At 39.7% G+C, this 24,784-nt stretch overlaps 1 protein-coding gene across 2 annotated transcripts in view; it reads right to left on the bottom strand.

Moving 5' to 3' along the window:
- The window catches only part of KIF16B (kinesin family member 16B), a 306,377-nt gene that overhangs the window by 159,135 nt on the left and 122,458 nt on the right, over window positions 1-24,784 (bottom strand). For both annotated transcript variants that reach the window (XM_028113007.2, XM_028113008.2), the window contains exon 13: window positions 361-480. In XM_028113007.2, the coding sequence (XP_027968808.1) occupies window positions 361-480 (120 nt within the window). The remainder of the gene's footprint in view (window positions 1-360; window positions 481-24,784) is intronic.

Raw genomic sequence — 24,784 nt, 5'->3', positions numbered from 1 at the left:
TTATAATTAACGCGAGGGACCAGAAAACGACATGTAGCAAATCCCAGTTCCAGGTGGTTGTAACTTTCCTTCCTTGGTCTGTCTGCTTTTTTGTTCCTTACCTCCCTTTCACTGATTCTACAAAGTGGAAGGCAAAGTGAATGGATCTTCATTTAGCTTTAGAACTCCATAAACATGGGAACTTCTAATTCCACAGAACACCAGTGAACTGATGAAAATTCCCAAAGGGCTCAAAGATTTGTAGTGTATTCTCTAATGTAATAGCTGTGTTCACAGACTCAAGAGTATTAAATAAACTTTGCTAGAGTCTGAAAAGGAAACTGAACACGAAATTGTATGTTCCACTTAAGCAGTTTCTACCTTCAAGTGATATAATATGATTCCAGTACTCAGAAGGTCATCATCAATGCCAATCAAATGGGGCAGTTCAGAATCCAAAACAACTCCAATCCCTTCTTTCCTAAGGGCTAGAGTTTGTTCCTGAAATTAGGAGAGAAAGAAAAGGAAAAGGTTACTCAGAGGAAAGAGAATTTATTAGGTGTTTTTTTGAGTGTTAAAATGAGCACTATTTTATTTCTCATCAAAAAAGCTGCAAGAAAAATGGAAAACCTTCATGTTGGAATCCTGGCATATGGCAGGCAAAGTGAACTTGAAACATATAAAAACTCAACATAAAATGAAGTAAACTTATGGCCTGATGAATACAACTTCTTCGAAGCCAAGCTCAAACCTTACCTTCCTTAGGAAAGGTCCTAGGACCACCTGACTACAAAGTAATCTTTCTGCCTCTTCAGAGTCTTTATTTCATTTAATGTCTAGAGGTCTCCTGATTTGCTGGCTCTTCTCACCAGTTACTATGGTCAAACTGTGAATGTTCCCCAAAGCAACTCTTTCCTGTGCATTAGTGACCCCTGTCCCAGAAGTACCTACACCTCTGTCTCCTACAGCAACTTCTCCTAACTACCAGGTCATTCCTGCCTACATACCAGTGGGCACAGATCTCCTACCATCAACCCCTGCCACAACCACCCCCCTTGGCCCTGCATCTCCTCCAGCTACCACCAATTTCCCTGTGCCTCTTTGGAAAAAATCATCTCCAAAGACTTCCCTACACTAGTGGTTTCTCCAATTCCTCCCCTCCTGCTCTCTCTTGCACCCATCCATGCAGGCTTTCATCCTTGGGACTAGAGTACCCACCGTCACTCTCTTGATGACAACATCCTGTCTCTGGTCTTCACCTGCAATCCATATACTGATGACTTGAATCTAAATCTCTAGACAGTCCTCTCCCTTGACCCCACACTCATGCATACACACGCTCATTTACCTCAGTGTATTCTGTGGGGATACCAAAAAGGCAGCTCAAAACGAATATGTCAAAAAACCAACCCTTGACTTCCCCTGCCTCCCAAACCTGCACACCATACCATCTGAGTGAATGCCAACCTTCCTTCTAGTTGTTTAGACCAAAAATCATGGCTATACTTTGCTCCTTTCTTTCTCTAATTCCTACATGCTTAGTGTTGACTCGCCCTTCAGAATATGCCCCCAATCTGACAACATCGAACTACCTGCACCACATTCCTCCTGAGCCCCAACCACCATCATCTTTCACCTGGAAACCCACAATAATCGAGGCTACCACCCGTGGTGCCCCACTGTGGCACGTGCTCTACTCAGCAGCCAGAGGAATGTGAGGGCAGGCTGTTCCTCTGCTCAAATCCTTTCTGTGGCCTCCTATTTCACAGAGATGAAAGCCCAAGTCCTTGTGAGCCTCTACAAAGCTCTACATGATCTCATCTCTTGCTAATCTCCTGTTATCCTCTCCCCCTCTTGCCCACTCCTGTGTAGGAGTCCAGAGACTACTAACTATTGCTCAAACTTGCCAAGGTTGTGACATCCAAAAGGTCTCCAGATACTGACAAATGTACCCTGGGGAACAAAACCACCCCTAGTTGAGAAGAATTACCACACACACACACACAACTCAGCCCTCACTATATGATGTTATATATAAGCTTATTACTTTTCCAGATTAGAATGTAACCCAGTGCCTAATTTCATGTCTGACACATGTAACTGCTCAATATTTGTCAAATGAGTGAAAAAAGTGGACAGATACTTGAAGTTCACACTTGATCTTAGCCAAAAGGCCAAGAAGCAATGATACTTAAGTTCAGAGAAATGCAGGAAGGAGGGTCAATAGCACTGGTCAGGCAAGGGACCATGGGCCTTTGTCTTAACATCAGGCCCACCTGTACCACGACAAAAGAGCTCTAAAATCAGGCTTCTAGACAAGTCTGAGATAAATTCCAAAAACTGAAGGCCCTGAGGTTGGGCTGTGCTGAGTTCAGACTGAGTCAGATCCAAGAGCACAACCTTATGCTCTGTGATTCTAGATATGATGTGAGCAACAGGGAAGCAAGTTCCAGGCTACTAACCAGGCTCGGGGTAGAGACACTCCCAGCAAATCTCCTCCCCACCCCAACCTCTATAATGCACACACTGATCAGGGCAGAGCTCTAGACGCCTAATGTGAGAATTGCCTGAAACACAATCAGTATGCCTTACATTCCTGGAATGAATCAATGTATTCTGTGTCATTTAAATATTAAAACAATGCTATCCTCTAGGTGAAGGACTCAGAACTTCACAACCTTGCAGACAAAGGCGTTCCTAAGAGGTTCAGGGAAGGGCAGTAGAAAGAGAGAAGTCCCTCCGGGTCTTCATCTCTGCAGACATTTGAGTCTCAAACACACACCACAGAGCTACAGTCATGCAAGAGGGTGATGGAATGAAATGCCAAAAAATAAAAAAAATAAATAAAAATCACCACTTTTGAAAGAAAGCAATTTAACAACCATTAAATAGATATGCAGAGAAAATGACCAATGCATAACTTAGATTCAAGAAAGGAAATGAAGCGTGTCATTGTTCTTCAATTACTCCTCTTATCAGCCGTGCTCCCATTCCAGGGCTCAGAACCTCGGGCTTCCAGGTCGGAGACTTCAGTAATCCTCAGTAATCCTGATTTACTATAACAAGGCCCCCGCAAATCTTAGCCTAAGGAGTACTCTAAATAAACCAGCCTCTACTCCTACCTCTCAGGTCTTGGGAGAATTTGTGCTTTTCCTCCTGCCTGTAGAATTCAAGCAGAAGTGGAAAGTGTGTGCTTTTTTTTTAAGATATATATTAGAGTGGAGAATTTAATCACATGGTTCCATTTCATAAAACAATGTCTTCACTGGAAGGTCTGGTGGCTCTGAACTGTGAGCACTGCACACATGGTAGGTAGCCACCTGCCAAAGAATGTTCCAGGCCTCTAGGTCCATGTGAAAAGGACAGTGACTGTTCTTGTAAGTCCAGAGACATATGTATTTTCTTTCTGCATAAAAGTGGACAATAACCCAAGAAAAAGGCAATATTTTTAATTCTAATAGCTCCCACTCAAACTAGAAAAATTGTTTTGGACTACATCCCAGTTTAGTTTATAATCTTTTTTTTTTTTAAACCACTGAAAAACACTTTTTTTTCCTTCCTTGAAAGAAGTCTCATAGACTTTGAAAATCATTTGAAATTCATAACTTCGGAGCCACTGGGTCAAAAGCATTACTTGTCCCCACCCATACCCTCCCCACACACACCAGCATGTTCTCACACATACTTCCATACGCTGAATGGGTAAAACCTGAATTAAGAGAAAGTTTTCCAGGATTGGGAGTGGGGGCAGATGAATTTATGATTAATGCTGCTCTAAAGCTCTATGACATTCAAGCTGCATTCACTACACGGTATTATAAAAGTGTCACCTCATAAAACTAAAAACGAGGGTTTAAATCATTGCTCAAGTGAAAAAGTAATTTCAGACAAAAATATCTATCACGTATAAAATATTTATTGAGTGGCATCTACTGTTATACATAATTTATGAAACACCTCTTTGATAAGATGGAATATTTAACAGCAGAGTTGGCCATCCCTCCCGCAACTCTAGGTACACTGGGTCCCAAAGAAAGCGGTAAAATTTATATATAGCTGCTCATATTTTATATTGAAACAAAGCTTTTGGCAATCAATATCTGTATAAAAAGGAAACTATAGCCTGACTAAAAGTGTCAAAACACAGCATCAGCTTATTTTAAACATTATGTTCATGACATTTGTAAATAATATGTTCAATATGTTTTTCTTCAGTCTCTGAACCTAAAACATGTGTCCAGTGCTGAGACGCTCACTGTATCACTTCTGGCACATTCCAGTGGTTCAGGTGAGTTGCAGGCAGGGCTGCCCAGATTTCAGGGGAGAAGACCACACAAGGGCTTGGCTCACTGGGAGTGCCCCATGTAAGCACCATACTTGTTTATCAGATCGAGCAGAGATTCTACATCTTTTAATCACAACCATATCCTCAGTATCTAGCACTTTCTGACAAAAGTCAACAGCTTTCCTGAATAAATGAGTAACTGAAAAACAATACAAAAACTTATCAACAACAAAAACCAATTTTTCCCTTTTGAGAAGCCTACCTGAGAGCTGGATCTTACTTGGGAAATACTGGGAAAACTGGTAATGGATTTGCCCCACCTAAATGAAGAGCTCCCCAAGAGTAGAAACTGTGTTTCTTCGTACTGATTGTGTTATGTGAGGTGAACACAGCTGTACCGGGCAAACAGTAGTCACTCAGTAAGTGCTGATTATCTGGCATGGTAGGGAGGAAGTGATTTTAAGTAGAATGCTTTTTTTTTTTTGATAGTCAAAAATTAATGTCAGAATCTTTTTGTGGAAATGTAGTCTACGGAGAATTACGTGTTTCACTAACTAGTGGAATTCTATAGAGTTGCCTCAGGTATAAAATGCACTTAGTGTCTGCCAACTTGACTACAACACGTGGCAGAAGACAAGAGGGAATGGCGAGGTCCCCCTAGAGTACATGCCCACTGTGGGTGTGAAGAGGGAGGGAGGAAGTCAGGCAGACAAGAAGACTTTTATAAAAAATAAAATGATCCTCTGGCTACTTTTTCATTTAAAAAAACTGCATGTGATTTTATGTGAACTTAATAAAAGGAAAAGGAACTGAAAAGCATTTGTTGAATTTCAACCAAATGTTCCTTCACTACAAGAGATATTTCCTAAAAATATCCTAAAACGTATAAAGCATTTTTAGAGGTTCGACAGCACTGCGTATATGTATTTTTCGTATGTGTTTTGATTTTAAGCACTGCTAGTCGAGTTTGTACATGTTTGGAAATACCTGCCTCCTGCCCTCACACCTGAATGACATCTCAGCTCTTGTCAATTTGGGCCACAGTGAGGTCATACTTCCTTTGCCTCAGAATGCTGAAGACATGGCTCCGCTATCTTCAGAAACTGAATGCTGCTCTAAGAACACAGGAAGTTAGACTGACTTTTAGTCCATAGCAGACAATCTGGTTTTCTGCCCAGAGGGTCTGAAGAACTTTTCCTTTATCTCTGAAATTCAATAGTTTAATGAAGATAGATTTCAGTATTGAACCTTCTGTACTCCAAATTTTCTTGGAATCTGATACTAACCTGCAGACCCAGTTCTTTTATTTTTTCATTTCAGGAAAATTGCCTTGTTTTCTACTACATTTTGTTTCATTTGCTGACTGTCCATGGCAGGGATACCAATTATCCTTATATTACACTGTCTTTGTCTTCTTTATCTTTTAGCTTCTGAGTACTTAATATCTTGATTATTTCATTTCTGTTCACTGAGATTATTAAAGCCTTTACTCTTTTAGTAATTTGATTTCAATGGCATCTATTCTTTCCCTTGGTATTTCTAATTTCATTTATTAATCCTGAACTGGATGTTGTTTGGGACCTCAAAAATCTTTCTCTAGGTCTGCAATCTCCCTTTTTTCCCCCTTACCTCATTCTGCTTTTTATTATCATCTTGTTTTATTTATTGACTTCACATTTCTCACTAACTTGTTCCACAGAATGAAACAATTGTAAAGAATTCCCTTCTATGCCTTGAGGTATGTTTTCATCTAAATCTGGACCTTTGTCTTTTGCATGCCATATTCCTTTTTTTTTCTTTTTGTCTGTCTGTTCACCTGTCTACCCATCCCTCACTACAATCATGTTTATATAATTATCCTACTTTTCTCTTACATCTTGTGTATACTTAGGTATCCAGAAAATCTGTATGCTCTAACACATGATGGGCAACTCCTTGACTCTCGTCCTGCCATCTCTGTGATCTTGTGAAGGTCAAAGACTAAGTAGTCTGCGTTCTATCCACTTTTCTCTAGCCAGATGTAATGACAGACAGCCACATCTCAACCGGAGCACCCTAAAGTCTCTGTTTGAATGCCAGGGCTCTGCCCTCTCTCAACAAAGGTATGAAATATCCTCTACTGAGTTCCTTCCTCCTGCTTGAGAAGAGATTCCACTCCTATAGGGGAGACTGCTCTCAGACTCATTGCTTCACCAGGCCTTCACTTACAAAGAGAATCAGCTCTGTTCTTCACATCCTCCCAGTTGCCACCATCAGCCACTTCTATGGTCCCTCAAATAAGAACAGGAAAATCGGTTTCTATCTCCCCAAGTTGGAAGGTGTCAGGGAGGGTTTTCAGAGCCCTCACTGATTCAGCTTCTGATGTGCAGACTTAGGAACACACTTTGTCACAACCTTTCCTTTTCCTCGGCAGCCAGCTCATGACTGTCATCTGCTTCCTATTAGTGAGTCTTGGAGGTATTTCTGCCACAGCATGGGATGCTTGCTTTGCTTATTATTTCCTCATATCTTTGAAACTGTGATGTCATCTCCAAATGCCTCTTTAAAGACTAGGATTTTGGCAGGCTACAAAAAGGAAGAAAATAAGGGGTACTCCAGGTTTAGAGGGCTTCTTGAGTAAGGACACAGAAGTAGAAAACATGGGTGTCTACACAAGGGACCCCTGGAAATCCAGTTTAACAGCTAAACCTGGAAAAAATGGACTGGAAAGCCAGGCAGATGGGTCATTATTTGATTCAGAAACTGGGAAGCCATTGAGAATTTTGAAAATAGGAACTGGTTGATACTTCGGAAGATGAATTTGGCAAGGATGTGCAGGAAGACTTAAAAAAGGGAGGCGGGACTAGAAAGGAAGGGACAACTTGGGTGACACTATAGAGGAAGACGCACTCCATGACAATCAATTTAGACGGACTGACCTTAAGACATCCTTCTCAACTCTTCTACGGATTCTTCTTAATGAGAAATAAGGAAACTGGAGAATTTGCAAGAGTTGCAAAAATCTGATAAATACCCCAAAGATTTTTATTGCCAGGAAAAAAAATCCTGACATTTACTAGTAAGACTTTGCAGACAGCTCAGCAAGTGCATACTGGTGACTTTAGTTAAAAATCACTCACCAATTTGACTGACAAGTGTTCACAATTTACATTTCTGGTATAATGTAAAAATCATAGAGTCATTGGCAACACAAACTAATGAGCTCTGAAATCCTGAAAGTACACCACAAGCTGACATTCACCCAGAAGCTACTATTTCTTATACATTCTTCCACACATAGAAAGAAATCTGTCCATCTAACAGAGAAAGGAAACAGCTGCCAAGATTACCAGGAAATCAGTGAAGTTGTACTTGTCAACTGCCTCAACTATCATCCTGTCTTCCTTCACACTTTGATCATGCAGCCTGAGTAAGCTCTGATGAAAAGGGGAATCTTCACGTTCCTCCAGGAAATAACTTTTTACTTTTGCTGTGTTCCCAGAGAGCATGTGAGAGAAAAGTGAATAAAAATAGTATTTGCTGGCTAATAGCATGTTCTATGACCCTAACAAAGCTATTGGTAACATGTAATCCTTCTTGTAAGAGCCCTACTAATTATGGTTTTTGAATCAGAATCTGATTTACACACACACACGTGCATGGGAAAGAATAGTCTGTAGAAGTTAATGAAGGACTGGAAATCTACCATAACTGAAAAGGGCTGGCAGATACCACAGACTAGAATCAAAGCAGCACTGGTAATCAGCCTTAATCAGAATGAAGCTCCAGGAAGGAGGAGGTTCAGGTGGGAAAGCAGAATTAGGAATCTATGACTTGAAAAAGAAAGGAAGAATCAAGTGGGTCAAGCTAGAAACCACCCTTGGTCCTTCTCTTTGCCTCAAATCCCCTAGCTAGACCATCATTGGTCCATCAGCTCTACCTGCACAACAAAGTGAATCATCCACAATTTCCCATCTCCATAGCTACTACTGATCTGGTCTGACTACCACCATATCCTACCTGAAGTCTCTGACGTCCCCCAATTGGTCCTTCTGTTTCCTCTCTTGCCACCCTACAAACTATTCTGCATATGACAGCCAGAGCCACCTTTTCAAAACTGCAAGAAGTCATGTGTAAAACCCTACAATGGTTTCCCATGCATTTAGAATAAAATGACCCCCACATCTCACTTCATCTGGGCCCTATGCACCTGTCCAACCACATCCCTCTCCACTCCCCACTTAACTTCGAATACTCCAGCCATAATGGCCTCCTTATTCCCACTGCAGGGCCTCTATACCTGCTGTTCCCTCTGCCTGGGAAGTTCTCCAACATCTTTGTGGCTTGGCCCCTTCTTGTCAATCAGCTCTTATCACACATGCTGCCTGCTCGCTCAAAAGCAAGACACCAGTGAGTCAGGTGGAGAAGGTCCCCACTCAGATAAAGCTTATGTCCTACTCAACCCCATTCCCCTACTCCAGGCACATATTTTATCACTCTACCCAGCTTACTATTTTCAGAGCACTCAAGGCTCCCAAAATTACATTTATTGTGCATCTTCCCTCCAGAAAGCAACAGTGGGTCTAGGACAACAAGTCAGGCTCAGAGAAAGAGAGATCAGGATGGGGTCCGCGAGTGCCAAACTATCTCTGATCCTGGAGCTGAGACTGTCTTTCATCAGTCCTTTTTTTATGCTCCTTGCTAGGTAAAAGCTCTTGGACATCAAAAGAATACTTAAAAATGGCCAGAATAAAAAAAAAAAAAAACACAAAAACACTACATAGTCAACATTTTGAAAACCACTGATCTAGCATAGTGTTTGGTTTTCTCATATGTCAAATGGGGATAATAATCTTCATAAAATTGTCTTTAAAATTCGATGAAATAATATATAAAAATATGCCCAAAAAATGGCCAGAATAAGTCAAGCTTATAAGGGAATCTTGCTTAAATGTGAAGGTCTGAGTCTAAAAAACTATCATCATAAATGATTTAAGAAGTGTGCAACACATCTCTACCAAACATCATGATGTTGACAGCAAACTGGCATCTATTACATCATAAAAGTTAAGGTAGGAATGCAGAAGCCTTGCTTCTTACAGGACTTTGAAACAATAGTACCTATAGTCAAAAGAAACACATTTAGAACAGATGGTGAACAGTCCCAGACTCATCAGGGCAGAAATGGGAAGAGAAGAGTCTAGCCACCACCTACCCAATGGTGCTAACAAACCTACACTTTCTGGCATTACCGGCAGTCGGCCCCTAACAGTAAATGGAATTAATATTGTGCTTTTAATGAACAGAAGCTCTTGGGGCAGTTCAATTTCCACTACACTTCCCACTGCAGAAAACATTCTTTATTTAAATGCCAAACAGCTAACTCTTGGCAGGCAGTTCAGAGACGATGCTGTGTAGATCTTTCTGATGAAACAGTCCTCTGCTGGCTGAGCAAATCACCCAGATGTTGGTATTTAAATTATGCAAAATACATAATACCAATTAAAGAAATTACATGTGAAAATATGCAAGAGCAAATTTCCCCACATTAATATTTAACTAGACTTTTTAAGTAGAGCAGGATCTTGTGATCACAAGTACTTTAGTATATTTTACCTAAATGGAAGCCCAAAATACTCAGAAGGGTTCACTAGATGGTTCTATAAGGGCATTTCCTATAATACAAACTTGAACACAGGTAAGTGAAAGAGTCACTTTCAATGGCATGTTGTAACCTAGAAAGCTTCATTCTGACATCTGCCTTAAGCTTTGGTCTTGGAAAGCTGGCTTACTCTTGTTTCTTACCCACAGAAAATGTCACGCTCATACCCACCTCCCAGCCTTTGCTCAGTAATGTCTGCTTGGGAGAGCCTTGCAGTCCCTTCCTCTATCTGACTCCTAACCCATCTCTCCCCTCACCCTGGGAAACATTTATGGCCTACTCAGACCCACAGTGGACCCTTCCCCTGCACTGACCACAGTTAACTAGCCTAATCACACAGATATCTGTCAAATACAGACTAGTGACATTAGCATCTGCATCTTGTTTTTTCTCCTACTAGACTAGCAGATCACCGAAGGAGTTTTTAAAAAAGTACCATGCCTGAGCCCTATACTGGTCCCTTTAAATGAGCATCTCAGGCACAGGGCCCAAGCATGGGTATTTTTTTAAGCTCCCAGGTATTTCATATCCAGGATTGTGCCATAATTTTCTATATTCCCCCATATGACTGACACCTTTGCTCTGGTTGCACTTTGAGGATTTACCAAGTGCTATAGTTTATCAACCTGTAACCCTCACCATCCAGTTAGCTGCTTCTGCAAATTATTCAGCTAATATTTAATGAACTGCTACTTGCCAGGGACTAGTCTATGCTGGGAATAAATGAGTAAAACAGACAGACGTTAGCCATACCTCTATTTTGTTGTCTCTAGATCTGGATCTATATCAATGTTATATGTAAAGATATATCTATTATAGAAACATGTAACAGCTACATCCATGTATAAATCTATTAATCTTTAAACAGACTTATCTCCACTTATCAGTATTATAGATAGTAGCACTACCATTAACATCCTTATCTTTGCTACCTTCCACTAGCATAATTAGTATTATCCAAAAAACACAAAAACCCTGAAATTCACAACTAGCATGTCTGTTTAACCCCAAAATTTCAAGGTCTTGGTACATGGACAAAGTTATTCCAAGTAATATTTACTCCAATAAAATTCTTGCCCATGAGGAATTTGCACAGACTATCAGAGTTGTAGCAAAGTCCAACTCCACTGGCCCAAGCTGGACACTGACAGGCTGGAGTGTTTACTCAGGTATTCCATGTCCTTCCTCCAGCATTCCATTTAATAACTCAGCACAGCATGCAGGTAAATGACATGCAGTGCCGCAGAAAACTGACGTGCCTCTGTATCAACATCATGAGTAACAGAGGTTGCCTTCTCTCTGTGGGCAATGTACAGTAGTTCCCCACCCCCAATCTACGGGGGATACATTCCAAGACCCCCGTGGGTGCCTGAAACCACAGGTAGTACTGAACCCTATGTATACTATGTTTTTCTCTATACACCTGTAACTGTGATAAAGTTTAATTTATGAAATAGGCACAGTAAGAGTTAACAATAATAAACCAGAACAATTATAACAACATACTGTAGTACAAGTTATATAAATGTGGTCTTTCTAAAAATATCTTATTGTACTGCACTCACACTTCTTCTTGTGATGATATGAGGTGATAAAATGCCTAAGTGATGAGATGATGCGAGGTAGGTGACGTAAGGTTAGGCTACTAATGATCTTCTGACGATACATTGGAAGACTTAACTGACTGAGCCACACAGGCACCCCTACGTTATAAATTTTCTATAATAAACACAGTTGTAATCAAAATAGTACATGTAATAAAAAAATTTTTAAATAATAAAGGGACATATTTTCATGTAAAATTTTTAAAACATAATGTATCTCAATTTATTTTATTTAAAACATATTTTACTTAATATTAAGTATATCTCCAAGGCTATCATCTTATTGTATTTTTAATGTACATTATATAATGTTATGAAAATTGAACTCTAAATGACAAACTTTCATCATCCAAAAATGAAAGCCCAGAGACTATTTCTCCAAAAGCCTTCAATAAGGAAAATCTGCCCACAGCTAATATCATACTCAATGGTGAAAGACTAAAAGTTTTTCCTATAAAATCAGGAACAAGACAAGGACACCCACTCTTGCCACTTTTATTCAACATAGTAGAAATCATAAACAGAGAAATTCGACAAGAAAATAAATAAAAGGTGTCCAAATCAGAAAGGAAGAAGTAAAACTTTCTCTATTTGCAGAGGACATGCTAATATATAGAGACAACCCTAAAGACATCACCAAAATACTGTTAGAACTAATAAACAAATTCAGTAAAATTGCAGGATACAAAATCAATACACAAAAATCAGTTTTATGTATATAAACTAATAACTACCAGAAAGAGAAATTAAGAAAACAATCCTTACAATTATATCAAAAAATAAAAAAACACCTAGGAATAAATTTAACCACAGAGATGAAAAGCCTATACACAGAAAACTGTACGACACTGATGAAAGAAACTGAACACAACACAAATAAATGGAAAGATATTCCGTGTTCATGGACTGGAAGAATATTGTTAAAATGTCCATTATACCTAAAATGATATACAAATTCAGTGCATTTCCTATCAAAATCCAATGTCATTTTTCATAGAAATAGAACAATCCATGGGGCGCCTGAGTGGCTCAGTCGTTAAGCCAAGACACCTAAGCAAAAGACACCATCAACACCTAAATCAATGGAACAAAATAGGACAGAAATAAACCCACCCATACAAGAATATACAACGAGGCAAAGTATAGTCTCTTCAATAAATGGTGCTGGGAAAATTGGGACAGCCACATGCAAAACAATGACACCTTTTGCTGTGCAGAAAGAAGTTAGACACTCAACCAACTGAACCATCGAGGCACCCCATATGTGCTATTTTTAATGCCAATAACCATACTGTTTTGATTATTGTAACCTTGAAATATAGTTTGATATCAGGAAGTATGATACTTCTAGCTTTGTTATTTCTCAAAATTGCTTAAGATTTTTGAGGTCTTTTGTGGTTCTATATAAATTTTAGGATTATTCTATCTTTTTAAAGATTTTATTTATTTATTTGACAGAGAGAGACACAGCAAGATAGGGAACACAAGCAGGGGGAGTGGGAGAGGGAGAAGCAGGCTTCCCGCGGAGCAGGGAGCCCAATGTGGGGTCGATCCCAGGACCCTGGGATCATGACCTGAGCCGAAGGCAGATGTTTAACAACTGAGCCACCCAGACGTCCTGAAAACAGGATCTTGAGAGGATATCTGCACCCAAATGTTCATTACACATTATTTATACAGCCAAGACAGGGAAACAACCTAAGTGTCCATCAGTAGATGAATGGATAAAGAAACTGTGGTATGTATACACACACACACACACACACTGAATATTATCAATTATCAATATACAATTGAATATTATCCAGTCATTAAAAAGGAAGAAACCCTGCAATCTGCAACAACACGATTGGACCGTGAGGGCATTAAGCTAAGTGAAATAACTCAGACAGATGGGAAGACAAATACTGTATGATCTCATCTATCTGTGGAATCTAAAAAAGCCAAAATCATAGATACAGAGACAGACTGGTGGTTGCCAGAGTGGGGGCAGCGAGGGTGGGAGGTAGAATGAGTGAAGGCTGTCAAAAGATTGAAACTTCCAGCTATAAGATAAATAAGCTATAAGGCTGTGATTATAGCTTGGTGACTAAAGTTAACATACAATATAGTATAACTGAAAGTTGTTAAGAGAGTAAACCTTAAAAGTTTTCATCACAAGAAAAAAAGTTTGTAACTATGTGAGGTGATGAATGTTCACTAACTTATTGTGGTAATCCTCTGGCAATATAAACATATATCAGGTCATTGTGCTATACACCAAAACCAATACAACACTGTATGTCAATTATATTTCAGTAAAACAGAGGGTGTAGCGATAAGGAAAATCTGCAGGCATCTGGAAGCCAAAGGAACTTTTAGCCAATCTTTATGAGCAGAAATCACACCTGAAAAACCTACTAAGGCTTTCAATAAAAATCTACCACCCTCCACAGGCATCAGGAACACACTTATGAAAATAAAATTTAAAACTCTATGTGGGAACTCTCATGATGTATCTGGATTCCTAGATCTTAATTAAGCAGGAAATCAATATTAAAGGAAAGATCCTGCAGTTCACCTTTTTTGTAAGCTGCTTTTTTACCACTCTTTCACATAAAAATGGGAGAGCATACAGAAAAAAAAAAGGAGGAGGGAGGAGCTTAATTTAATTCCTGGGCTCCCTGTAGATTTCAGTCATTTCTTAGCCACTTGAGCCTATCATGACCGGAAGGGGACTTAGAAAAAATAAAGGAGGAGACAGAGAGGAGGAGAAAGAGATGGAGGGAAAGTTAAAGGCAGGGGGCACACTTCTGGCTGCTCACAGCTTCCTTCCGGAAGGTGCACACTCCAGACATGCTGGTGAGTCAGTAAAGACCAAACCCCCAAATGAATGGACTCATTCTGTCTCCTAGTTAGTAATAAAACTTGCTTTTTACAGAGAAGAGGGAGTATGACCCCCTTTCTTGTATTAACCTATATCCACCCCTAAACACTAAAAGCAAATCAGTCTAATGAACCAGACTGCTCAGACAACTGCTTACACCATGGGTAGTAAGGGCTTGGCAAGAGCACACATCAGTCAGAGATGAGTTTCCACCCTGGCTGTGCAGTAAACTTAGGGAAAAACAAGAAAAGCACAGCACAGAAGGGATATGACTGATATTCAACAAATGACGAAATAAACTATCCTGTAGGAACCCAAGGAGTTAATCCTCTTCAAAAGGTCTGCCACTCAAATCCTGTCCCTTTGCAAGTTTACATCACAACAATTTATATGAGCTCCAATCCCTAAAGACCAGTGCCTCCTCCCCCAGTTAATTTAGAAGGAATATAAATGTATGTCTTGGTTGTATAAATACTCTTATGGCCAACAATATTTTACACAAGTATTCCTGTAAGTGATACATTACACTTTGAAACATTATTAATATACCTTTAGCAAGATAAACTGCCTAGTAAATCAAAAGGGCACATTCACTCAAATTATGCAAGCAGAGGGCTTTCAAAAACCCAAATATAATTCTGAATGCTGACTGCACATGGCCCCAATAGTTTATTAAAATATGAAATGTAATCCATTTTAAAAAGAGAAATCACATTTGAAAGCTTTTTACAAGTAAAGCATGTGTGGCTAAGGTTACAGAACTGTTCAAGGAAAGAAATTCAAAATAAAAATTAGATTGTGTTTCCTGATCTGGTCCGTTAGCAATAAAGCAGTAAACGAAGTAAAAGGTACACATGCAACACTTTCCAATCACACACTCCAATTATTTCCATTAGTAAATGCAGTATCAGCTGCTTATTTCAACATCTAACTTCTTAAAATCACAACCAATCAGGGCTCAAAAGTAAAGAAACAACTCTTTCTGAGCCATCACAAAATCCAAACTCTAAAATCCACGTGCTTCATTCATAAAAAACCATTTGCATGTTGTAAGCACATGGCTACAATCACTACGAAAAACAGGCAGGATCCTCTATAGTTGAGGAATAGCTATACCATGTGACCCAGCATCCCCCCCCCTCCCCCGCCCCAGGTACATGCCCTGTGGCAGGGGTCTGCCAACCGCCAGCCAAAGGCCAAATCAGGCCAACTGCCTGGTTTCGTATGCAGATGTGTGCCGAGGATGACTTTCACATTGTCAGAGGGTTTAAAAAAAAAAAAAAGATTTGTATTTCATGACATATGAAAACTGCATGAAATTCAAATTTCAACGTCTGTCAGCAAAGTCTGATTGAAATACACACCCATGCTCATTCATTTATGCAGAGTGGACGGCTGCTGTGGTGCTGCAGCAGCACGTGGGAGGAGGTGTGACACAGGCAGTATGGCCCGCGAGCAGGCACTGCTCACGACCCAGCTCCTTACAAAAGCAGTCAGCTGACCCCCGCACCAGGGAAATGCATATGGGAGTTCCCTAAAAGACATGCTCAAACGTGTTCGTGGCAGCATTATTCACAACACTCCCACAAAAACCCAGCAAACTACCCAAACGTCCGCTGAGAGCAGAATGGGTAAACTACCATTTATTCAGACAATGGCATAATACACCATAATGAGAACACACGAACAGCCGCCACAGAAAACACCGCAGATGAACATCACAGACATACTGTGGGTTAAAGAAGCCAGAGAGACCTGAGAAAGGATGTGACATTCTGCAGGTCTAAGATAAAAACATAGGCACGACCGTCTTCACAGACAGAAATCAAGATAATGGCTACCTTGATAATGTAGCACCAAGGAGCACAATCCTAAGTGTGGCCTCAAAATATCCCTGTACAGGGGCATAAAATTTACCTAAGTTTCATAACGATGATGTCTGGGTCACTAAGGAACACAGAGTGCCGTCCCTAGAGCGAAGTCACATGTCACCTCTCAGCTGGCTGTGGTTTTAACCCTCCCGCCTCGCCAAGCCAGGAGGGTGCACACCTCAGAGTTGCCATGCCAGAGGCCGGGCCATTTACTGGCCCTGCCAAGGCATCATCTGCCTTCCCAGAAATTCTTTCATTGTTCAGATCAGCACGAAGAACAAATCCTGCCATGACAGGTATGAAGGCGCCATTCTACTGCTATGCTGTATTTAAGATGATGGGGGAGCTGTGTTACCTATTTTCTGAACAAATTTCCACCCCAAATGGGTAACTGCTATTTCTTTGCTCTAAGAGGTAAACTTCTGTGACCCAGAAAGCAGAAACTTACAGCAAATGCCTCACTCACAAAAGCGTCTGATAATGTAGGCTCTGAATGGTCAGGAAGGCAATTCCTTCCACTAATATTAAACTATCACCCTGGGCAATTTTGTAAAAGGTAAAAAACCAAAGTCCACATAAATTTTAAAACTATTAGTTTTCTGTTGCTGCATAACAAATTATGACAAGCTTAGTGGTTTAAAATAATACAAATGTATCACCTTCCAGTTTTCATGGGCCAAGAGTCAGGGCACAGCTTAACTGTCAGGGTGTCAGCCAGGACTGTGGTCCCATCTGAGGCTCAGTGCTCTCTTTCAGGCCCATATAAGTTGGTAGAATTTAGTTCCTTACAGTTCTTGGACTGAAGTCCCCATTGCTTTTTGCTGGCTGTCGGCACCTCTGGATTAGCTCCTCAGGTACTAGCCAAGGGCCCTCACGATAATGACAGCTCATTTCTTCAAAGCTAGCAAGAAACTCTTTCTCTAGTGTGCTAGGAGAGTGTCTTATATAATATAATCATGGGAGTGACATCTTGTCATACTCACAGGTCCTACCTGCATGTGAGGGGAGGGGTCATATAATGTGGGCACAGCAGGAACAGGAATCTGAGGTCATCCACTCTGCCTCCCACAAAAAATAAACAAATAAATAAAAGAATAAAGGGTGGTTTACTTCATGAAGGTATTTACATCTTTAAAAATGGATTTTTTTTTCTTCTGAGACACTTAAAATCTTAAGTTTCACAGAACTAATATTAGCTAAAGCTAAGGTTTTTTTTTCCCCAATAGGAAAATTAATTTTTTTCTGTGAAGTTCACTTTTCACCAATAAAGAAATAAATAAATAAATACACACACACACACACACACACACACACACACACATATATCTCCAGTTCAGTTAAGCAAAATAGCTGAAAGAATATTCACTTGCAGGAACAGATTACAATTCTTATTATGCCCATCCTAAAAATATTCTCAATCCTCCTTCCTTCCCTTTTTCCTTCCGCCATCCTTCCTTCCTCCTCTGCCTCCTTCCTTCCTTAACTTAGCAATACACTTAGAAACATGTTAAAGTGGTAGTGTTATCAGTGGATTAAAGAGTTTGATTCTCCCACCCCAATCTCTTACATCAACACTGAACTAATGAGGGATGTTAGCCTGGCACAGAGGATAGGAAAGAGAAGGTATTATATTCTTTTCATCCATTTTATGCAGAAAATTATGTACAAATAGAAGATTATGCAGAACAGAAGCTATAACAACAATCCATAGTGTTCATCAATCAAAGAAAGGATGGCTTCTCTAACTTTGTGGATGCCTCCTACTGGAACCCTGCAAGGCTTTACTTTAGAATTAACATACTGCTAACATGCCCAGTGGAAAAAAAAAAACACTTACCCAGTTATAGTCATTCCCATGGTACTTAACTGAGGTTAAGATTATGCATACCCTTTCCTTACCTGTGGTTTCTGGCACACATAATAGGCATTTCATTGCTGTTTGATGAATACTGTGGGTTCTTATAAGACGTGACAAATAATATCAGTAGGACTAAAGGTTATCCATTCAGTCTAAACATTCTCCTTTTGGAGACCAGCTATTTTGTTCTGATTCTGGTATTTTTGTTGGTGTTTACTTATTTTGAGCAAGGACAATAGGGCACTGAGTCTTCTTCTCAATATGGACCATCATCTACTACAGACCTAGGACTCAAAAAAGTGCTGTGCTGTGTTCTGTTTTGTGCAGTACTTGGGTACCCTCCCAGAATTTGGTTACCGAACTTGAGAACTGCTGGGTGTCAGGACTTTTTACAGTCTCTACTGACAGACTCTCCACATTGGCTTGGTCAGCAGAGGCAGGGCTCTGCCACCCCACTTCCTGGACTCAATCCTGGCTCCTCCTCATACATAACCTTGACCTTAGCTAAGTTCTTAACCTTGTTCTGTTTCTGAAAGTAGAAACCAGAGTACTTATATCAAAACGCGTGTGAGTTGAAATAAGATGGTATGCACAAAGCATCTGGTGCCCATTATAACAGTGCCAGGGACCAAGCAAGAGCTCAGTAAGTGTGACGTATTTGTATCTTCATCATTAAAACACATAATTATTTCCTAACAGGGCTAAATGCCTTTTCAAAAAACAGTTATCTCCCCTGAAATGGAGCAATCATCTTGGACACAGTCTTGTCCGGTCTGAGACACAGGCCCATGACGGTTTTAATGTTGATGGCCTCAGAGCTATTTTTAAAATTATCCACAAACTGTGTCATTTCAACTACTCTTTCTTTGAATCAGTGATACAGTCACATGGAATAAAATTCAAACTGTGCAAAGGAGTACCCATTGAAAACCCACCGTCCCACTCCCACACCCCCAACAACCAGAGCCCTTCCCCAGAGGCTCCTGTGAAGCTCGCAGACACAGGCACAAGTGAGCACGTTGTTACCGCTTAACCTCTCTGCCCTTTGTATGCATAGCTGACAATGCATAGCGGATACCATTCTGAGTGTTGTTTCTCTCTTTCTCTCTCCCCCTCTCCCCTTCACCCTCCCTCTTCTCTCTCTGTCTCTCTCCACTTAATATTTCTGGAGCTCATTCCCTATCAGTACATAAAGAGCTTCTTCGGGTTTTACACAGTTATGAACAATTCCATTGTGTGAATACACTCTAATTTATTTAACCTGTCCTCCATTCATGGGTGTTTAAGTGGCTCTCAGAATCTTTCAGTCACTGGCTATTTGCCAGCAGTGCTGAGATGAGTAACGCCACATGTACAATGAACCTCTCAGTGCTGGCTGAGGCAACGGATAGACATTCATAATTGCTTCTCATTATACATCAGAAACAACACAAACACCTGCCTGAGGGCTGGGGCTCGAAATGAGCTAAGTTCTAAACTGTGGCCAAAAACCTCCTGTTCCCAGGGGCCAAGCATACACGATGTTATTATATGTATATTTGCAAGAGATTCTGTGGGGGTAGGAAATAAGAATGAATAAATAATATATATTCCTTCGTTCTTATTGTACATGTGTATGTATACCACATATATATATACCATATATACACATACATACACACATACACACATATCTATGTATTCATTTGTGTGTGTGTGTGTGTATGTGTGTGTGTGTATTTCCCCCATACCCTTAATCCAAAGTCATTTCAACCAGGGATCTTTACAAGAACTAATTTAAATATACTTTGAAGTGGGCAATTTGAATAACGAAAGTCACAAATGGCTCAGAATTTCAAATGTGTGTACATATCACAACCAAGAAGCAGCTTTGACAGCCCTTTTCTGAAAATGCAGACTTCAATGTCCTGCCACATGTTGCATATGTCAGCACTGTCAGGAGGGAATGTGTGTCTGGTCCTTCTTCACAGAATCACAGGGTATTTACATGGTAACACACAAGTCCACAGAGCAGAATGAGTCAGAGTATGGATGGGTCTGCAAACTCTTTGCTACCATTCCACGGTAAGTACAGAAACTAAATGCAAGCGTTCAGAAACTTAAGAGCAATTGGACAGAGAGATTTTATGAGCATTGACTCTAATAATAAAATATTGGGACTTACATAGAGCTGTCTACTTTTCCCAACACCATTTGTTGAAGAGACAGTCTTTTTCCCATTGGATATTTTTTCCTCCTTTGTTGAAGATTAATTGACCATATAACTGGGGGTTCATTACTGGGTTTTTTTTCTGTTCCATTGATCTGTGTGTCTATTTTTTGGGCCAGTACCATACTGTTTTGATTACTACAGCTTTATAATAAAACACTGATGCCCACCTTTGCTTTTCTTTTTCAAAATTGCTTTGGCTATTCGGAGTCTTTTGTGGTTCCATACAAATTTTAGGATTGTTTGTTCTAGCTCTGTGAAAAATGCTGTTGGTATTTTTATAGGGATTGCATTAAATGTGCAGACTGCTTTGGGCAGTATAGACATTTTAACAATATTTGTTCCTCTAATCCATGAGCATGGAATGTCTTTCCATTTCTTTTGTGTTGTCTTTAATTTCTTTCATCGATGTTATATAATTTTCAGAGTACAGGTCTTTCACCTCTTTAGTTAGGTTTATTCCTAGGTATTTTATTGTTTTGGTACAACTGTAAATGGGATTGATTCCTTAATTTCTCTTTCTGCTACTTGGTATATAGAAACGCAACAGATTTCTGCACAGTGATTTTGTATCCTGTGATTTTACTGGATTCATTTACCAGTTCTAGCAATTTTTGGTGGAGTTCTTCAAGTTTTCTACGTATGGTATGTCATCTACAAATGTGCAGAAGAATGAAACTGGATCACTTTCTTACACCATACACAAAAGTAAATTCAAAATGGATTAAAGACCTAAATGTAAGACCTGAAACCATAAAAATCCTAGAAGAGAATACAGGCAGTAACTTCTTTGACGTCAGCTGTAGAAACTTCTTTCTAGATATGTCTCCTGAGGCAAGGGAAACAAAAGCAAAAACTATTGGGATTACAATAAAATAAAAAGTTTCAGCACAGCAAGGGAAATAATCAACAAAACTAAAAGGCAACCTATCGAATGGAAGAAGATATTTGTAAATGAAATATCTGATAAAGAGTTGGTATCCAAAACACATAAAGAACATATAAAACTTAACACCCAGAACAATGAATAATCCAATTAAAGAATAGGCAGAAGACATGAACAGACACTTTTCCAAAGAAGACATACAGACGGCCAGCAGACACATGAAAAGATGCTCAGCATCACTTATCATCAGGGAAATGCAAATCAAAACTACAATGAGATACTCCTCACACCAGTCAGAATGGCTAAAATCAACAACACAAGAAACAACAGGTGTTGAGGATGTGAAGAAATAGGAACCCTCTTGCACTGTTGGTGGGAATGCAAATTGGTGCAGTCACTCTGGAAAACAGTGTGGAGGTTCCTCAAAAATTAAAAATAGAACCACCCTCTGATCCAGCAATTGCACTACTAGTATTTACCCAAAGGATACAAAAATATTAATTCAAAGGGACACATGCACCCCAATGTTTGCAGCAACATTATCTACAATAGCCAAATTATGGAAACAGCCCACTGTCCATTGACTGATGAATGGATAAAGGAGATGTGATGTGTGTGTGTGTGTGTGTCTGTGTGTGTGTGTGTGTATACATAGTGTGTATATATTGTGTACACACACACACACTCTCTCTCCCTCTCTGGAGTATTACTCAGCCGTAAAAAAGAATGAAATCTTGCCATTTGCAATGGCATCGCTGGAGCTAGACAGTATTATGCTAAACAAAATAAGTTAGTCAGAGAAAGACTAATACCATATGATTTCACTCATATGTGGAATTTAAGAAACAAAACAAATGAGCAGAAGAGAAAGAGAGAGAAAGAAAAAGAGGCAAACCAAAAACCAAACTCTTGACTATAGAGAGCAAACTGAGGATTACCAGAGGGAGGTAGATGGGAGATGGGTTAAGTAGGCGGGTGGGGGATGGGTCAAGTAGGCAATTAAGGAGTACACTTGAGATGAGCACCAGATGATGTATGGAACTGTTGAATCACTATCTTGTACATCTGAGACTAATATTATACTGTATGTTAAATAACTGGAATTTAAATAAAAACTTAATATATTGGGACTTGTATTTTTTGTATATCTTGTTCTCCATTTTATTATTCTAATAATTCACTTTTATTGTATTTTACAGATGTTTCAGTGTTTTACGGATTAAAATTTAAAAAACAAAAAAAATCTTCCTATGACCACTGATGATGTAAACGACCTGCTCTTCCTGCCGGATTCTACCAAAACGGACAGCCTGTGGGAGAGTGGAAGTCTCTTGTTGCTACCTTGATGTCACAAGATGCCCCCACAACGAGCAGGAGAGATGAGGCAGAGAAAAGGAGGCTGTCACCTTTCATAAAAATCAGATTTACCCTTGTGCATCAGTTAACCATTGAGAAAGCAACCAGGGATGCTAAAAGTCCACTTCTTTGTTAAAAGGTAAATTCAAAAGTTTAGGAGATACCATAGAGGCAATTCCACTGTGGCTTTAATGAGAGCACTGTCAAACACTGGCCGATTCCAACTTCAACAGCCCTGTGGCCGTTATCAAAACACCAGATTGGGGTTAGTTTGTACTTTAATTAATCTAATGAACCGACTGTCTGGCTTCAGTAGACATTTTTAAAATGTCACTGCATACCTCAGGGCTGCAAGTGAACCGGGTGGCGAGCTCTCCTGCACCATCTTGATTCCATTAACACTTCCCTACGGGAACATTTTATGTCTGCATCCTCATATGCCTTGATAATGTCGTCAATTTAGGCTTTATTAGGCCAATTAAAATACAGAAATGTTAAGTAACAGAAATCTACAAAATTAAAACAATTCCTTAAAATAGATTTACGCTTAATTCAAATATATATATACATATATATAAAATACAGCTGCCAGACATTGATCACCTTAAAAGTCCATGGATTCTAACTGCTAAACAGAGAAAATGTTCATCTAATTACTAGAGACCATACTATTTAAATCCTAGGTATTGTATCAATTTCGGCTTAAAACATCACTGTAGGTAAGAGTAGATTTCTGAAGACTTTATAGACTGAGCAGTAAATGCTCCTATATAATTTACAGATGAATTTGAGAAAATATTAGGACTCAAAAAAAATCACCCCCAACTTGGTCTAAATGCACTCATATTCACCAACTCGATTCCCCCATCACTTCTTAAGAACAAGAACCTTGTCTTTTTTAACTTGGTTTTCAGAGTCCCAGCAAAGCGCAGACACTCAAACACAGAATGAATGCTCTCCTGAAAACTACGTGAGCACTTTATATCCTTCAAATCATGGACTGTACTTGAAAACAGCAAAAGAGGAAAGAGTTTAATATCTCTCTTTAGGGGCTTATCTGACTTACATTAGATGTGGGTCACTTAGAACACCTTTTCATTCTTCCTTGCCATTCTAAAAGACTTACTATGACCTAAAAACTCTACCCTTAAATTAGACAAAGGTAAAGTAACAAATCCCAGAGACTCATTCTGATGTGAAAAATATTCCAATGTTTTTGATCACCTTCTTGAATTGAGATCAGAGACTTGCCTCCCACTTCACTAATCATGAGAAGAGGGGTGAAGGGGTCCTAGAGGGTGACCAGCAATTTCATTAAGGAAAGAAAAAGTGTGCTAGAAACTTACACTGGAAAAGTCCATTGAAAATGTCCACACCATGTTAAAAGCAATTAAAAGTTTGAGTAAGAACTTACAACAGCAATTGCCAAAACCAGTGGCAGCCGGGCCACTCTCAGCTATGTCCACATTGAAACACTGATAAAAACACAAAAGTGTGGAAGGAGCCGAGATGTCCTTCAACAGATGTCCTTCAACAGATGAATGGATAAAGACGATGTGGTTCATATATACAATGGAATATTACTCAGCCATCAGAAAGGATGAATACCCACCATTTGCATCGACATGGATGGATCTGGAGGGTATAATGCTAGGTGAAATAAATCAAGCAGAGAAAGACAATTATCATATGGTTTCATTTATTTGTGGAACATAAGGAATAGTGCAGAGGACCACAGGGGAAGGGAGGGAAAGCTGAATGGGAAGAAATCAGAGAGTGAGACAAACCATGAGAGACTCTGGACTCCGGAAAAAAACTGAGGATTACAGAGGGGAGGGGGGTGGAGGGATGGGGTAACTGGGTGATGGGTATTAAGGAGCGCACGTGTTGTGATGTGCACTGGGTGTTATACATAACTAATGAATCATTGAACACTACATCAAAAACTAATGATGTACTATATGGTGGCTAACTGAACATAAAAAAAAAAAGAAGAGGCAAAAAAATAAAAGATATATCATAAAAAAAAAACCCACAGAAATCAGTGTAAAATAACAAATGCTTTGGCATTTAGTAAAGCTGGTGATAATGGGCCAGATCCTAGGAGATACTTCTTATAATAAAACCATGGGCAGGTAAGTGTCTGAGGAAAAACAGCAAGGTCAGCCAGATAGGTTCCTTCCTATGCCTCTCCACAGCCCCAGTGCCAATTCTGGGAGGGGGAAACCG

The sequence above is a fragment of the Eumetopias jubatus genome, unplaced genomic scaffold, assembly GCF_037043125.1.
Source record: "Eumetopias jubatus isolate StellerSeaLion01/CBP00866 unplaced genomic scaffold, mEumJub1_p1.0 scaffold_9, whole genome shotgun sequence".
Classification (NCBI taxonomy): Eukaryota; Metazoa; Chordata; class Mammalia; order Carnivora; family Otariidae; genus Eumetopias; species Eumetopias jubatus.
This window is presented reverse-complemented; position numbering and strand designations above follow the sequence as displayed.